The following is an 18,553-nucleotide window of genomic DNA, read 5'->3' as shown; positions in this document are numbered from 1 at the left end:
TCTTTCTTTTATTTAACAGTTCTTTCGTTTTATTTCTGTTTTACCTGCCAGCATGCTAGGTTCTGTATATATGTGTTGAACCCTTCCACTTAGACCAAGCATTGGTCTAAGTGTGAGAAGGGGTTATATGTCATAACATGTTTGTGTTGTATGTTGTTCCTTCTCCCACTTAGCCCAATGCTTGGTCTAAGTGTGAGAAGTTTGTGTTTTGTTGAGTTCGTTTCATGTCGCCACTAACTGGCCTGCTTTCCACTTCATACGGATTGCTTGGGGACAAGCATAAATGAAGTGGGAGGGGGGACGCAGTTAGTGCAGTTAGTGTCTTGTACATATTCTGTTAGGTCTAGGAGTTTGTAGAAGTTTTTTTTAGGTTTCGTGTTTGCATAACTGGTAAAATAAATAGCAAAAAGCCCCTTAGGGAGAGTAATTGAAGAGAAAATACATGCTAAATTGTGAATCCTTTTCTCTTAATAAATCAAAGTCAGTTGGATGAAGTAAGAACGATAGAGGATGCCTTAGATAACCCAGTTGTGCAGCCCTACTATAAGAGCGAGTTATAAGCCTATACACTTTGAGCTAACTTGTAAAAAGAATGGGCTACCACTTGATGCTTAGGGAGTAGAGAATAAAGGAGGTATAAGCTGGACGAAGTCCAGGAAAAGGAGGTATAAGCTGGACGAAGTCCAGGAACCGGAGGTATAAGCTGGACGAAGTCCAGGGGAGGAGTTAAAATAATAAAACCGGAGGTATAAGCTGGACGAAGTCCAGGGAAAAAAAAAAAAAAAAAAAATTAAGGGCAGGAAGCAGTAGTAACCAGACCCAGGAATAAAAAGGAGACGGTAGGAAGGAGAAACTCTCATAACCCGATGCATCAGTGGAGTAACTTTAACTTAAGAGCGATCCGATCCTAACATCCCTGGTGAGGAATGAGTGATCGAGTGAATCTAACAATTGGGAAGTCAGAAGGCTATCTTGACGAACTGACAACTTGACTAGACAGAAGAAGGGAGGGGAGGAATCTGAGGCTGTAAACGCTTGGATTGACCTTAAACTTGTGGGGATGGCTGCTAGGAAAATACCAGTTTATGCGCTTATGTGTTTTCTTTTCTTTTGTGATTTTTATGTGTTTCGTGTTGTAGTTGTCTAGGTCTAGGAGTCTGTTTTGTTTGTAGAATAGTACTTGGGGGGGGGGCGTGCATTGAAATTCGCCTTATTTCTTTTTCTTGTCTTTCATACTTGAGGACAAGCATGGTTTAAGTGTGAGCAGTTTGATAAGGCTAATTTCATGCATGGGTCTAGGGATTTAATTCGTGATTTTACTAGGACTAACGCACGTTTTAAGCCAGGTGTGTGAAGGAATTCGCCAGGTCCAGGAAAGAAGACCAAAAAATCACAAGGTCGAGGAACTGGCGATTTAGTGAACGATTATGAAGAGAATTGCTCGACGGAGGAAGCTCCAGAGTTGAAGGGTAGAATAGGGATTTCTACGAAGACTCAAGGGCTATGTCCGCATCTATAAAAGGCAGAAGCATGCAAGCTGGAGGGATCTTCTCGGGGAGACCTCACCACAGCCTGTTGCTTAGTTCACTTTCCCACACACACACTTGATACTAGTTTTGAGGAGATCTCAGTTCGCACGTTCGGGTTTCATCTTAGCTTCCGATATGGTGTAACACCGCTCTTGTTAGGAGCGAAGAAACAATTTATTTTCCGCTTTCCGCATTTTACTTACTCTGCCGAGCTTCGTTGTTCGAAGCTCGGTTCGCTGTTTTCACCGAATAGTTTCTGGTTTAAATGCAAGTTTGATTTTCCGTTATGGCGATTGTGTTGATTTCTGGTTTGATCGTTTCGCTTATTGAGATTTTGGAGTTTTAAATTGTCTGAGTTGGATGCGTTTCGCAGCTGTTTACTGAGTTATTGTAGGTTAATGGTCAGATCCGGGAGATTGGAGTTGGATTGTGGAAGAATTTTGGTTGGATTTGCTGGATTTGTTGGTTGTTGGGTTCGGATGTCTTGGATCCGGAGTGGATCAAGTATTCTGACGTGAATCTGAGTAGTTTCGATCTGATTTTCATGCTTAGTTTACGTGTTTTACTTTCATTCCGTCTAGTGTACGCAGATCTGATGTTTTCCGAGTTGCAGCAAGATAACGACGACCAAATCTCTATATTCTGTCGAATCTCGCTTTTTGCTCTGTTTTGTTCATCTGCAAGTTTAATTCGGTTGAGAGGATGCATTTTGCTGCGAGCTAGCGTCAGAGTTTGTTAATCTGCAGTTCTTTCCGTACTTGCCATTTTTGGAATTATGGTCCCCACTTTCAGTCATATTCTGTTTAGCTAGATTAGGTAGTTGTTTACACTGTCTAGGAAGTGGTTATGTTTCTTGTTGTCGAAGTCTGAATTTACAAGTTTAACATGTCCTAGGTCTAGCATTTACATTTTCTGCCTAGGTCTAGAGTTAGTTTAAAATTCTCAACCCTTTTGTTGCGTGGCAGCAGCCATTTGTCTGTCCAAAGTCTCTGAGCACTACTTTGCGAGTCCATCTCTGTGGGATCGACCCCACTTCCCTATACTAATTCATAGTATTCGGGTTGAGGGATTTATATTTTTTTGAAGGGGAGTCGATGTGTGTCCAACGACCAAGCACTTTATGTTCTCTTAAGTTCCTAGACCTTGTGCTCTAGTGGATTTAAGGAGCGTGGTGTCTTGACCAAGCGCTTGCAGTGATCTATTTCTGTGCACACGTGTTAAAAAATCCTCGTTTCACAAACTAAAAAGGAAAGTGGATAGTTTTTGTTGGGATAAACGGAGTATTAGTTTTATAGTATATTATAAGTGAGAATAAATTAGTAGAATGTGAGGTCCGTACTAAAAGTAGTACCCCATCCGTCTCACTCAAGATTTCCAAATTTCTTTTTTAGTTTGTCCCATTTAAGATGTTCACTTTCCATATTTGGAAACAAATTCATCTCTTTTCTCTCCTTATTAAAACACCCAAACTATCTTCCTTCTCTCTACTTTATTACACCAAATAATTTTTCCTAAAACTCCGTGCCACTCAATATTGTGGACATCTTGAGTGGGACGGATATAGTAGGAGTAAAAAGTAACTGTGACAAGTATTGGCGAATAAACCACAAATAAAACCAGTGACAACTAATGACAAACACGAGGAATATTATACTTGAGTTTGTGGGATACAGCTGTATCCCAGGTCCCCGTGTAGCATAGTAGGAGTCGCATGGTTGGACTAAAGACGGTTAAGAGCATCCACAATAGCGGACGTCCCGGCGGACGAGCGACCGGCTAGCGGCTCGTCTGTCGCGGACGTCCACTATTGGAACCGGCGAGCGGGTGACGGACGAGAGGTCGTCCGTGGTGGGGAGGCATCATCCGTCTGCTTGTCCGCTATTGTGGTTAGGTGACGGACGAGAGCATTTTTCGATTTTTTTTTTCAAAACTCTATATATACGGCTCGTTGCACTTCATTTCATTTGCACCACGGACGAGCGACCGGCTAACGCATGTATTATCATGCACAACCCCCGTTCGGCTAGCGGTAAACTATACAGATTCAAGGCATATTAACATGTACTTTGTTTGAACAATTTTTTTGAATTGTACTATGTTAATTTTTTTTATTTAATGAAATTATTATTGCACTTTCTCCGTCCGTATTCGTGTCGAATTTTTAATTCTGTATTTGTGAATTTGTTATATTGGTTATTATTGTGTTAGGCTATTGGGATGTCCTAGTGCTAGGCTATTATTGTGCAGTGGGATGTCTTAATGATATGGCTGTGCAGTGGGATGTCTTAGTGACGTGACAGTAGGTATTTTTGGGATGTCCTAGTACTAGGCTATTGGGATGTCCGTCCTATTGTGGATGCTCTAAGCATTGGGAAGACAATGACCACAAACAAAATGACACTTAAAATTGAATGAGTTAGCATAATAGAATTGTATTGCAAGGGTTACAATAAAGACATGTCTCAGATGGACAAAAGTAACCGTCATTATTTTTAAAGATCTCAAGGAAATTGCGATTCTAAGAGCATCCACAATGGATGCGCCCTAGTGGTTGCCACATCAGTATTTCTTAGTCCTCCTCTTCTTTCTGCAATTGTTTCGCCCTAGTGTTCGCCATATCTATTAAACTCAATTTGCATTTAATTTTTAATATTATTATTTATTATTTATATTTTTAATTACAAAAATACTAAAATATGGAGTATTATATTAAACACCACACATTCTAAAAAACAACTACATTACTTAATTAAAAAAAAACTACATCATACTTAACTAAAAAAAACTAAATTACTAAATTACTTCAAAAAAACTTAGAAAAAAACTATATTACTAAATTAATAAAAACCTATCTAGTCATCTAAGTTTAACCTCTGGCTCATATTCTTGATCATTCTCTCAGTCCTCCATCAGGCTTCCGGATCGGATTCCGTATGAAGGTTGTTTTGTGCGTCAAGTATAAACCTATACTCGCACACCTCGTGAAAGCCACTGAACTCCTTGATCGCTGAGGGCACGAGCTGAGTAGACGGAAGAGGCGCAGCCTGCGGGGGAGCCGATCCAGACTCGGCCACCTTCGCTTCCCTTTGGCCTGGGCTTTGGCAGCCTTGGTGCCAATTGGACGTCTAAAAGTAGACGTAGGCGTGCCAGAACTCCCTTCTGGCTCAGCGTTCAGATCCACATGAGATGGGCTGCTGCTCGTGTAACCGCCAGTGGCGATGTTCTTCGTCCGCTTCGCAGCTGAGGATCCAACCGGTATCCCTCCGTTGAACTTTGCCTTGTCCTTCAAGATCAACCAATGTTGTACAACTCGAACTGCCCGTACTCCGACTAGTACTTGGCCATCGACTTCTGGAGGACATCTTCCATGCTCTCACCGCTGCCCCTTCCATCCCTGTTCTTCGTGTAGATATAGCCGAAGTTGTTGATGTGGACCTTGATCCGATCCCAACACTTGCACAGCTGAACCTTGGTCCGCTTGTACGCCCAACTCGGTTTCACCGAGTTGTATCTGGCCTCAATGCGATTCCACATCCTGCCCGAAGTCTGGTTGTTGGAGCTTATCGAATCCTCCGATATATCGACCCAATACTGAGCCACCTTCAGGTACTACTCCATCTTGTAGTCAGTACGCTCCGTTGCATACTCTTCGTTGGGCTCGTTGGGTGGGAGTGGGACTGGGATGGATGGCGCCTTTTCCTTCCGCGCCATCTTTTTCTTCCTCCTCAGCGCCTCAGGGACAGGAGGTTGCCCACAACTGTGCTCCATGTCCTCAACTCGATACACGTACGTGTTGAAGAACGGATCAAACTCAGGGTCAGAAACGAAAGTGGACCCTACAGATCCAGGAGTCTCGACCCGGTAGTCTTCGTGGCCGGGCCAACGGGCGCCGCCAAACATCGGCATATCGTCGTCGACACCATGCGGGTTTGAGAATTGACTCGGATCCATTCTTGAAAGTGTGAAAGTGAGAAAAGAGAAAAGAAAGAGAGTAGAGTAGAGAGTACTCTGTGTAAAGTGTGTGAAAAGTGGATGAGGGTTTATGGTATTTATATTGGTTTAATAAAGAATAAAAAATAAAAAAATTACAAAATCGTCAATATATTGGCATATTAATAAGTGGACAACGAAAATAAGTACACTCCAATATACTCCCTCTATTCCATATGATAGTTGAGTCATTTTTTCATTTTAGAACATTTCATAGTAATTAAGTCATTTCATATTTTAGTAAAAATTAATTCTTATTATTATTTTGTTTTCATTCTTACTTTTTTTCTCTCTTTTCTCTCTCTTACTTGTTATCTATTTATACAATACACGATACATCTCTTTCTTAATATTCATACCGTAAAAATGATTCTACTACCACGAAAGGAAGGAAGTAGAATGGAGTAGTGGTAATTGGTAATATAGGGAACTAGGCGAAACAGATCGACCATACTAAAGTTAGCTGCCAACTTAATTCCAATAAAATGGAGTAGATGGATTTGAAGGAACAAAAATGCCTTTAATTTAACTCATACATTTATCTTAAGTTTCTATCTATTTAATTTGGGTTTTGCAGCGAAAAATTACAAATTTAAAATATTCATACTAATATAAACCAAGTTGCATGCTATAAATAATTTAGATCACATAATAGAATAAATCCAAAAAATTGTACCATTACTTTTATCATTTTTGATAGTGTATCACAATCCATATCACATATTTCACTAACTCGATCCCACATCTATTTATTATACAACTAATATATAAAAATAGGATTCACGTTCCACTAATTTTTTCAATTCATTTTCCTATTATATTTTTTTAATATTCATCTCGGTTAAATGATAGTAACAAATTTATAAGGTCGAAGAGAGTATACAAAAGTCAGCATCATTAAAACAATCGTAACAAAATTATCATCTTAAAATTTCGCATTTCAAAACCAAAAATATAACCTTCACCTAAAAGTTGTACATAAGCTCACACCACTAATGCATCTACATATATTATTTACTGTTCTTTAATAATCAAAGATATTGTTCAATTTATTTGAGAAGTTAAAAGTGGAGTGCTCCCTTCATCCCAACTAAGTTGAGTCAGAGTATTTTTTTGGGTAATATTATTTTCGTGTTTTGTTATAAAAAATTCAATATTATATCTAAGATAATTTTAATAAGATATTTAATTCTATATCGATAAACTTTAACCATCTAATTTATTAATTAACTATAGTAGATGGGGCCTTATAGGCTGAGATTAATAAATGCAATTAATTTTTGGGTATCACTATTTTATTTTGGTGCTACTATTCATTAACATATGTTGATCTTTTTCTTGTATTAAGAAATTACATGCACATTAATTAATTAGAGAAAGACAGATTACGCATCCCTCTGCCTACACGTCTCCCTTTTTCCATTGGAAAAGTAAATAATGAAAATTAAAATAAAAAATCATGTTTTGATATATAGAGAGAAAAACACAATAGACGAAGCAAACGGAATACAGTTCAAAACTTGATCAAATAATCAAAATTCGTTCAAGATTTTCACTGAATCAAAGCCCTTCTGCCTCCTCCGCATTTCCTACCTAATTAGGGATACATAAACCATAAGATACATATTTCTGATCATTATTCTGCGCAGCTGAATATTCCCGATTGCTTCTCATAACAAAATTGAACTTCTTTAGATATTTCTTTACTTCACTCGGTGATATTCGGCTGGTGGTGGTCTGGAGGTAAAATGTTTAATTTATGCTTAAAACTTTATGTGGGTTTTTTAAGAAGTTGGGGAGAAATATGTCGTCTATGGTTATTTTTGCATCGGATTTTCTATATAAACTATAAGAATTTGAAAAAAGGAATTAAATTTGGAGTATTTGCATCACTATTTGCTGCTAAAGGTTTGACCTTTTGTGCTTCTGATGATTCCGGCAGCGGTTTTTTAGCTCTAATTCTGTATGGAGACTGGTCAATATATGTAGTTTACTTACTTGCAATCATTTCTTGCTTGAAATGGGGAGCCCTAGATAACATTTTATTTGGAATGCTCGTTGCTGCCTTGCTGAATTTGGGGGCTGGTGATTGGTCTAGGGGATTATTAAAACACTATGCAGTGTTTTTTTACTTCATGTGTCTCGTTTACTTATTTCAGTCTTGCCCTTGTTTTTTACCACTTGATTACACTCAATGTGATTCTGTAGGTGCATGATGGATCTAAATTTCATGAGACAAATATAGTATTTCACATATAAGTTTCTTTCGTAACTGTTAGGAGTATAATTTAGAAGTATGGAGAAAATGTAGTTCTGAAAGAAGATATGTACTTTTGTTTTCAAGTGTGTTACACTGTGGCCCTTCTTGAAAATTAGAGTTCCTTGTAGACTAGTGCATTTCTTATTTTGTGTTCAGTTACATAAGCCAGACAAGAATTACATAACAAATGATAATTTGCATTTTGAAATGTCGCAACATACTTATTATTTACTTTGTTAGATCTCAGGATCATACCAAGAAGCTGCGAGTTTCTACTCTCAAATCTTAAACCTTCCAAAGTAGCCGATTGATATCAACTGGTTTCCACTGCAGTCAAGTTTATGATTTTCAAGGTGGCATATCTGTTACTTGCGACATTGTGTATTCTCTATACTCTACAATAATGTCATGAAAATACCCTGGTATATAGTTGTTGTTATTAGCATTACTGAATATATCTCCATAATTTAAAGTTTGTTCTTGCTGTTGCCTTGTTGGGGTATGTTAGCATGATATCTTGTGTCGGATGCTATTGATTGTATGAATACTGAATAATAACCAAATGTGGTCGATCCAAATACAATGCTTCATATTGGATTAATACACTTTTGTTTTAGATCATTATCACTAGAAGTTATTTTCTCTCTTGAAGTTACCCCTTTCTAGTTTGAAGTTTCCCTTTTCTCTTTTGTTTTGAGATGAGATATTATGGCTTACTATTTACATGGATGTACAACACAAGATTTATCTTCTCATAGTGTTGTTCCTGTTTTCAAGGGCATTATTCTGTGGATGTGAAAGGACTAATGGGAAACTCTTACCTGTTTCCAAATTAGAAAAAGATTATATGCTTAATATTCTAACATTACCTACCAAGTGTCAAGACACTGGGTTATCGCCCCCTACACAGATTCTACATCTTTAAGTAATGTATGGCAAATGGAATTATTAGTGTTATGTCAGAAGGTGTTGTTTGGTATATGTTTCTGTATATGTGATACACTTTTTCTGTCCTTATAATGTGCTTCATTAATGTTCTGAAGTGTTGGAATAATTTAGTTCCCTTTTGGTCTTTCAGCATTATGGTCTGATTAAGGCACACTGTTTTTGCATGCATTCAGTGTGTATGAGTGATGTTCAGTGGGCAAAAGGGATTTCATGCTCTTAATATATTCAAGTGGCGACATGGTAGTACATCTTCTCTGAATACTGGGTTGCTTGATGATGTACCTCATGAAATTGAGTTGTCTGATTATCATAGAACACCAAGCCCTGATAGTGAGAGCCCATCTGGGCTTCTTGATGGGGAAACCTTGAATGCTGAGCCGATTGATGATTTGGACTTGTTCTTTGAGAGGATGTACACTTATTACTGCGAGAAAGGCCTGTGGTGCATTATCATCAAGTGGATGTTTGAGCTTCTGAGTTTGGCTTTCACTATATGTTTTTTCTGGTTTTTTCTGCTCGTTGTTGATTGGAATGGCCTCCGTAGTGCAAAATGTGGCATGGATGCAGTGGAATCTGGAATAAAACCTTGTGACCTCTATGAGGAAGCTTTACATAAGCATCCATTGACTCCTTTCACTCTTTCGAAAGCTATAATTGTTGGATATTTGGGGATATTTTCCATCTACTGTATATTCAGCTTTTTGAGGTTCTTTGCGCAGTTGAAGGAGACTCTGAAGATTCGTTGGTTTTACTACAACTGGTAATTATAAATCATGCGGTACCTAATAAGGTTGAAATCCATGTGAACTCTTAATACAATGTAAAAAATTTCAAATTGTGAAAAGTATGTAGTACTTAATTTCTTGAAATGAGGATGTTGTATTGGGTGCTTAATTAATGTCTTTGCAGCCTCCATGTGACGGACAATGAAATACAGACAATGCCATGGTCGCTGATTCTTGAAAAGGTTGTTCAAGTACAGAGGACACATCAGCTATGTGTGGTCAAGGATCTTTCTATGCATGATGTGGCCATGAGGTTGATGAGGAAGGAAAATTACTTGATTGGCATGCTTAATAAAGGAGTGCTTGCATTTCCCATATCACAGTGGGTCCCTGGTTCGTGCGCAACTGGAAGTGTTGGTACAGATGGTGTACAACTTCGTCTAGTACTGCCAAAGACTCTTGAATGGACGCTGAATTGGTGCATACTCCAGAGTATGTTTGACAGGTATTTATGCTTGCTATTTTAAGTAAATAACCTATTGCAAGAATATAAGTTATAATATGGCCTTCTTCCCCATACTGCATCATTTGGAAAATACAGATATATCATTATATTATACGGTTCATTCGTTAAGTTTTACATACCATTAATGATTTTGCTCATATTCATTGAATTCTGCTTTCATGGGATCTCATGGTCATATACAAAATTCATGTGATTTTTTTTCCTCCCCCGTTATGTGCTGACTTATTTTATGTCTTTCTCCGTTTTCAACAGAAATTTCTGATTGTGATTTTTTCCCCTGATCAGCTGATTCTAGAAATATAGAAAAATACTTTCTTTCTATGGCCTTTTTACACATGCTCATTCATATGCTTTTTTTCCCCGCAGAAACTTTCGTGTTAGAAGAGACTTTGTCTCTGATCCAATTACATTGAGGAAAAGGCTTATAATAGTTGGCGTTACTCTGCTTCTTTTATCTCCTTTCCTTGTTATTTTCATGCTCGTATATCTCTTCTTGAGGCACGCTGAACAGTTTTACAACCACCCAAGTACAGCATTTTCCAGGAGATGGTCAAATCTCTCTAAGTGGATGTTCAGAGAATTCAATGAGGTACCCTCCATAAACTTGATCCAAAACTCTTACTTCGCATTACGTCTAGTTGTGGTCCAGTATATTGTGATGTATGTTGATGAGTTAAGGATGATTTCCGGAGGAAGTTAAGTCTGGTTATTTGCCATGGGACATAAGTGCAATACAATCTAATTTGAAGACGCATGATACTGAATTTTAACTGTTGGGATTCAATACGCACAAGACTTTCACACACTCAGGTGAATCACACACACACTCACAGTTGTATGATAACTCACAATGCAGAAGAACACACACTCACACTTAGAGTATCGAAGATGGTAATCTTGGAGAGAAAACTTGAAAACTCTTTATTGATTTTTCACTACTAACTACGTACATGGTTTTGAGCTATTTAAAGCTCTACAATCAAGTAGCAACTTGCTACTAACTAACTACAAGAAGAATCAAGAAAGCAAGAAGAATAACTGTTACATCTCGGCTAACTAACTGCTGCACCAACGGCTAGTTTCTCTAGGCCGAACTTCCTTCTCGGTTCAAGACCGAACTGTTGCTTCTTCTTTTTCGGCTCAAGACGAACTCTATTCTTGACTCAAGACCGAACTTTCTTTTCGGCTCACAACCGAGCACTCTCTTCGGCTCACAACCGAGCTCCCTTCTCGGTTCACAAACCGAACTCCTTTCTCGGTACACAAACCGAACTCCTTTGCTTCTCGGCTCAAGACCAACTGTCTTCTCGGCTCAAAGCCGAACTCAAAGCCGAGCTCAAAGCCGAGCTTCCTTCTTCTTCTCTTCTTCTTCCAACTGAAATGAGCACTCCATTATTACAATTCTCCACCTGAGGGCTCATCTCAGTTCTCGCACAAACATTGATCAACTTCTTGCAATGATCAAACTTGTCTCTACTTAGAGATTTAGTTAGCATATCTGCCGGATTGTGCAAGGTGTTAATCTTAACCACCTTCACCCTTCCCCTTTCAATCTCATCTCTAATAAAGTGCAACTTTATGTCTATATGCTTGCTCCTTTCATGGAAACCCGGATGTTTAGCCAAGCATATAGCTGAGCTGCTGTCACAATGAATCACCATTGTTTCTTGGTCAAAACCAAAATCAGAAATTACTCCCTGGATCCAAAAGCTCTCCTGTACAGCTGCAGTGAGAGCTATATACTCTGATTCTGTAGTTGAGAGAGCAACTACACTCTGCAGACCTGATTTCCAACTGATCACAGTTCCAAACATGGTGAACAAATAACCTGTTTGAGACTTTCTGGTGTCCAGATTTGCAGCATAGTCTGCATCACAATACCCCTGCACAACCTCCTCAGATCCACCTTCCCAGCCATTGAACACAATCCCCCAGTCCTTAGTTGACTTCATGTACCTCAATATCCATTTAAGAGCATTCCAATGCTCCTTCCCCGGGTCTGCCATGTATCTGCTAGTCACTGAGATAGCATGAGCAAGATCTGGTCTTGTACAAATCATAGTGTACATGATACTCCCAACAACACTAGCATAAGGGATAGCCTCCATCTCATCAGCCTCTTGCTTAGTTTTAGGAGCTTGTTCCTTTGATAATCTGAAACTCTGGGACAAGGGTGTTGAGGCAGGTTTAGCATTCTCCATTCTGAATCTCTGCATAACTTTGTCAATATAATCAGTTTGCAGCATCCACAGCTTCTTGCAGCCTCTATCTCTCTGAATATGTATGCCTAGGATCTTCCTTGACTCTCCTAGATCCTTCATTTCAAAGCTCGACTTCAGATCTTGTTTAACTTTCTGAATTTCTGTCATAGAAGGGCCTGCAAGTAGCATATCATCCACATAGAGTAATAGGTAGGCAATGGGAGTCCTGCCTGCCTTCTTGATGTAAATACAATCATCATATTCTGACTTGGAGAAGCCAATCTTCTTCATCTGTGCATCAAACTTCTTATTCCACTGTCTAGGACTTTGCTTAAGTCCATAAAGACTTTTCTGTAGCAGGCACACCTTGCCTTCTTCTCCAGTCTTCACATAGCCCTCTGGCTGTTCCATAAAGATAGTCTCCTCTAGATCCCCATTGAGGAAGGCTGTCTTCACATCAAGCTGTTGTAGCTCCCAGTCTAGCTGGTTCACAACTGCCAACAAGATCCTAATCGAAGTGTGCTTAACAACTGGAGCAAATACTTCATTGAAATCAATTCCTTCTTGCTGTGTGAAGCCCCTAGCCACCAGCCTTGCCTTGAATCTGATTCTATCTTTATCAGTGGTCTCAATCTTTTTCTTAAACAACCACTTACAACTGATCAGCCTCCTTTCTTTTCCATCTGTAGTCAGTCTGGATTTATCCACCAAAATCCATGTTTTGTTCTTGAGTAAAGATTCCATTTCCTCATTCATGGCTTCAATCCACCTTTCTCTGTCTTTACTCTTCATGGCTTCTTTATATGTGAGAGGATCTGCAATATCAATGCCCTCAGCAGCACAAAGTGCATAGTAGACCACATCAGAAAACCTTTCAGGTGGTCTTGTATTTCTTCTGCCTCTATCTCTTGCTATCTGGTACTCTCTGGCAGAATCTGCTGTAGGCTCATCAATTTTTCTACCTCGAGCTAGAGCACCATCATCCTCTGGTTCAGACTCACTTTCTGAGTCAGAGGCTCCACCTGCTCCTTGGCAAAGTCCCACTGGCTCCACCTTGAGGAAATCACTCTCAACTTCATTGGAGTCCAGCTTCCTTTTTAAGTATGGCATCTGATCCTCCAAGAACACAACATCCCTACTCACCACCACCTTCTGCCTACCAGGCTCAATGCACCAGAGCCTATACCCCTTAACACCCCTCTGATACCCCAGCAATATGCATTTTAGAGCCCTAGCCTCAAGCTTACTTTGCCTAGCATGAGCATAGGCTGCACACCCAAACACCTTGTATTTTGAGTAGTCACTATGGGCTCCATACCACATGTAATCAGGAGTCTCAGACTTAAGGGCAGTAGATGGACACTTATTTATGAGATAGGCTGCTGTATACACAGCCTCTCCCCAAAATCTGTTGCTCAGACCAGAACTGAGTAACAAGCACCTTACTCTCTCTAGGATAGTCCTATTCATCCTCTCCACAACACCATTTTGCTGGGGGTTACCAGGAACAGTGCGGTGCCTCTTCATACCCTTCTCTTTGCAAAACAGATCAAACTCAGTAGACAAGAATTCCAAGCCATTGTCAGTTCTTAGGCATTTAACACTCCTTCCCTTCTCTAGCTCCACCTCTTTACACCATATCTTGAATTTTGTGAATGTCTCTGATTTTTCTTTCAGTATATACACCCACAGTTTCCTAGTGTAGTCATCAATAATAGCAAGGTAGTATTTCCCACCACCAATTGAGCTTACAGGTGAAGGGCCCCAGAGATCACTATGTATGTAGTCTAATGGGGCTGTAGAAGAGTGAATACCTGTAGGATAGGGTGCCTTCTTTGCTTTTCCAAGTATACACTGCTCACAGGGGTCCATCTTGTTGAAATCTCCAGAGATCAGGCCCTTCTTGATGAGTTCTTTCAAGCTTCCTTCTGCTGGATGGCCCAATCTCTTGTGCCATAGCATTATGGAATCATCTGACACTGCATTGCTTTCTCCATCAACAGCCTTAGCCTTCAGATAATAGAGAATGTGCTCTCTGTCAGCCTCCATCATCACTGCATTCCCAGATTTCACAAGCATCTTTCCCTGACTCATCAATATGGTGAACCCTTTCTCCTCCAGCATTCCCAATGAGATGAGATTTCTTTTCACTTCCGGAATATACCTCACCCCAGTTAGGATCTTTATAGAGCCATCTTGCAAACTTAGCTTCACTTTCCCTATCCCTTTGATCTGACACACATGGTTATTTCCAAGAACTACAGTCCCTGATGCTTCCTGAAGATCATGAAACCAAGATTTGTTGGGGCACATATGGAAGCTGCACCCTGAGTCCATTATCCACCTGTGACTGATCCCATTATCACTTACATTCATGAGTTGAGCAGGGGGATCAGTACTCTCTACACAATCAGAAGTGTTGTGGCCCTCAGAGGCTAGTTTTCTCTTCCAGGCATGGCAGTCCTTCTTCAAGTGCCCTGGTTTCTTGCACCAAAAACATGCTCTGGTTTCCTTCTGAGCATCAGAACTTGAGGGTTTAGAGCCCTCAAACTTTTTCTTGAAGTTCTGCTTTTTGAACTTCTTCACATTCAAGGCCTCTGCAGCTTGAACATTGGAGCTTGCAGAGCTTCTGCTGGTAGTCTTCTGGAGTTCCTTAGCCATCAAGGCCGAGTAGACTTCTGCATAGGTGATAGGCTTATCTCTGCCATAGATAATTGCATCACTCAACTGGTCATACGAGCTAGGCAAGGCATTCAATGTAAGAATGGCCTTGTCTTCATCTGAAATTTTAACATCCACAGAGCCCAGATCATCAATGATCTTATTGAACTCCTCCAACTGCTCTATGATAGATTTTTCACCAGAAAAACTATAGGCATAGAGCCTCTTCTTGAGATACAGCCGGTTAGCCAAAGATTTTGCCAGGTAAACTTCATCTAACCTGTTCAAGATCTCCACCGCAGTCTTGGCTTCTTGAACTTCCCTCAAGACCTTATCTCCAAGGCACAGAATCACTGCAGAATGTGCCTTGAGCTGCATCTCCTCCATCCTTGCCTGAGCTTTATCATCAAGCATTGGAGCCTTTCCTTTCTCTTCTGTATTTGCAAGAACTGCGGCCAAGCCTTGTTGAATCAAGACCGCCTTCATCTTCATCTTCCACAGGCTATAATCATTCTTGCCTGTGAACTTTTCTGCATCAAGCCTTGCTGCCATCTCTGAAACCGTTTGATCCTCTGCAAATCAGCTTCAATATCCCCTTCCCACAGACGGCGCCACTTGTTGGGATTCAATACGCACAAGACTTTCACACACTCAGGTGAATCACACACACACTCACAGTTGTATGATAACTCACAATGCAGAAGAACACACACTCACACTTAGAGTATCGAAGATGGTAATCTTGGAGAGAAAACTTGAAAACTCTTTATTGATTTTTCACTACTAACTACGTACATGGTTTTGAGCTATTTAAAGCTCTACAATCAAGTAGCAACTGCTACTAACTAACTACAAGAAGAATCAAGAAAGCAAGAAGAATAACTGCTACATCTCGGCTAACTAACTGCTGCACCAACGGCTAGTTTCTCTAGGCCGAACTTCCTTCTCGGTTCAAGACCGAACTGTTGCTTCTTCTTTTTCGGCTCAAGACGAACTCTATTCTTGACTCAAGACCGAACTTTCTTTTCGGCTCACAACCGAGCACTCTCTTCGGCTCACAACCGAGCTCCCTTCTCGGTTCACAAACCGAACTCCTTTCTCGGTACACAAACCGAACTCCTTTGCTTCTCGGCTCAAGACCAACTGTCTTCTCGGCTCAAAGCCGAACTCAAAGCCGAGCTCAAAGCCGAGCTTCCTTCTTCTTCTCTTCTTCTTCCAACTGAAATGAGCACTCCATTATTACATTAACTATTTGTTCTTTTCCGTTATCTTTCATTTCCAGGTTGATCATTTGTTTAAGCACCGGATAAACAGCAGCATTGTGCATTCTTCTGATTACTTGAAACAATTTCCTTCACCCATCTTGACTATTGTGGCGAAGTTCATATCGTTTGTTTCTGGTGGCTTTGCTGCTGTGCTCATAATAATTGCGTTTTTAGAAGAGTCTCTCCTGGAAGGCCATGTAAGGTTTTCAACTTTTAGACTACGACCTCACTCTCTAAGAGTAACAGACTGATAGGATTCTTGAACTTTCCCTTTCTGGGCTCTGATTTAATCTTGCAGATATTTGGGCGAAACTTATTCTGGTATGCTGCAGTTTTTGGAACTATAACTGCTATAAGCCGCGCTGCAATGAGGGATGAGCTTCTTGTCCTTGATCCACAGGCGGCAATGTCCCTGGTTCTACAACACACGCACTATATGCCAAAAAGATGGCGCGTGAAAGAGAATACTGAGACAGTGCGGGTCGAGTTTGAGACTCTTTTTCAGGTATCATATGTTATGGACGTTGATGCGACTGTAGTGTGCCTAGTATATTTTATTAAAAGGGATAATTATAGAAACAAGACACACTTATGTCTTAATATACAGCGTACGCTGATTGTATGAATATTTTGGTGCAGTACACTGGAATGATGTTATTGGAGGAGATGGCCTCAATCTTTCTCACGCCATATCTACTTATGTTTGTTGTCCCTAAGGTATGTAATTAAATGTGTTCTCATCCATCTATTTCCATTTCAAAAGGTATTCCTAGAAATACCATTTGTTTGATTATTGCAGCGGGTGGATGATATCTTAAAGTTCATCAAGGACTTCACTGTGGATGTTGAAGGCGTGGGCCACGTTTGTAGGTAAGTATTGGTTCGTGATAAGCAATGAAAGCTTTTACTGTTTATAAGGATCGTTTTTTGCTTTGCTGGTGGAAGAAAACTCATTAGCGTCTCCTATTTCCGCGCAGCTTTAGCCTCTTCGATTTTAGAAATCACGGAAACAAAAGATATGGTTCGCCATTTAACTCGTCTCACGATCAGAGGAGTTCCCAGGGGAAAATGGAGAAGTCATTCTTGAGGTATCAGTACCATCCGTACCACATGTATATGTTGCGTTTTCTTTGCCTTGCGCGTCACTGTGTCGAGTTCCATATGCAGCTTTCAGATTGCATATCCGTCATGGGATCCTAATGATGACGGGAAGCAGTTCCTCGCGTCATTGAAAACATTCAGAGATCAAAAGCTGAGAGGTCAAGGAACAGCAGCCTCGCAGACGGCATCAGGGATGGTGCATCAGAATCTGAGATTCAGAGGCTTTGGCGCGAGCGAACGGGATGCCATGTTTTCGAGGGAAACAGTGTTCAACAATACGGGGAACTTCCACCAGTTCTACTCGATGTGGCTGATTGATTGCGAGCAGAAGAATTTTCCCTACATTCTGGAATGGTATTACACCTCTCACAATCACGACAGAGATGAGGATAACACAAGAGAGACACTGTCGAGAAGCTACGACCATGATGAGGAGAACCCTCCCGCTCTATGGATGCCGTCCCACCTGGCCAACAACACTCCCAAATACGACGATGGCAACTGGGACAACAACCTGTTTGAGGATCGCGCACAGAGCCATCTAGAAGCTTCGACATCGGTTCCTCTCTACCAAGAGAGTGTGCTGCAGCAGCATCACGAGTCCAATGACACGCAGCACTCTGGCAGGAGCCACTGGTGGGCCAGGACGCGGCCACAGGGTCCAGGTCAGGAGACGAGCTTTCTTGAGCCGCCAAACTTCTTCCATGAAGCTTCCCACGATGATGGCGACAACTACTCGGACGAGAGAAGCAGCAAGGAATATCAGCTGGACTTGAGAAACTCGAGGGGGCTGTCGAGGACGTTCTACATGGACGATTTAGATGGAGGGAATTTCAATCTTCCGTTCGTCGACATATATGAAGACCCGTTGGACGGGGGCTCGGGCTCGGTGGATTCTGACCCTCGAAACCTGGTGTGAGAGCTCGCTCAGGTTTGAAACAAGGAGAATATTGATCCAAAATCTCAAAATTATTTCATGTAGATAACAACAAAAAAAGTGTAGAGAAATTGGAATGTGAAGTTTGGTTTATTCCCATATGCTTGATTCGCAATGGGGAGGTGAATTCTATTGGCGTCGACGCTCAAATTGTAAAAACTGCTCTAATCATTCTTGTACTATATATATGCTAGTAGTATTATGGTAGGCTATGTTTCGACACTATTTATTAATGATTATCAGTACTCACTCCAAAATGACATTCATTTACCATGTCATTTGTGCGTGACATAATATTATACTCCTATTATGCATTATTATGATACTGGGGAACAGTGTGGTGACAACCAACCACCATTAATAGTCATTTGATCTCTTAATTGAATGAATAAGATTATTTTGTACGGTTA

General features: G+C 40.4%; 1 protein-coding gene across 1 annotated transcript; it reads left to right on the top strand.

Moving 5' to 3' along the window:
• Positions 1–7,005: 7,005 nt before the first annotated feature.
• Positions 7,006–18,553, top strand: LOC121759980 (autophagy-related protein 9-like). The gene is made up of 11 exons (XM_042155572.1): positions 7,006–7,262; positions 8,020–8,132; positions 8,858–9,487; positions 9,637–9,957; positions 10,345–10,567; positions 16,123–16,302; positions 16,404–16,610; positions 16,745–16,822; positions 16,905–16,975; positions 17,083–17,193; positions 17,273–18,553. Exons 3-11 carry the CDS (start codon positions 8,913–8,915, stop codon positions 18,123–18,125), a joined length of 2,619 nt encoding a protein of 872 aa, XP_042011506.1. The 5' UTR covers positions 7,006–7,262; positions 8,020–8,132; positions 8,858–8,912; the 3' UTR covers positions 18,126–18,553.

This window comes from Salvia splendens, chromosome 13 (assembly GCF_004379255.2).
Source record: "Salvia splendens isolate huo1 chromosome 13, SspV2, whole genome shotgun sequence".
Taxonomy (NCBI): domain Eukaryota; kingdom Viridiplantae; phylum Streptophyta; class Magnoliopsida; order Lamiales; family Lamiaceae; genus Salvia; species Salvia splendens.
The sequence above is the reverse complement of the archived record's forward strand: the minus strand, read 5'-3'. Positions and strand labels throughout refer to the sequence as shown.

What these genes read in the sequence shown, in the direction of transcription:
- LOC121759980 (XM_042155572.1), top strand. Translation starts at nt 8,913, where the DNA reads ATGTTCAGTGGGCAAAAGGGATTTCATGCTCTTAATATATTCAAGTGG. An exon ending in CGTTGGTTTTACTACAACTG is followed by an intron (nt 9,488 to 9,636) that starts GTAATTATAAAT and finishes ATGTCTTTGCAG; the next exon opens with CCTCCATGTGACGGACAATG. An exon ending in AGTCTCTCCTGGAAGGCCAT is followed by an intron (nt 16,303 to 16,403) that starts GTAAGGTTTTCA and finishes TTAATCTTGCAG; the next exon opens with ATATTTGGGCGAAACTTATT.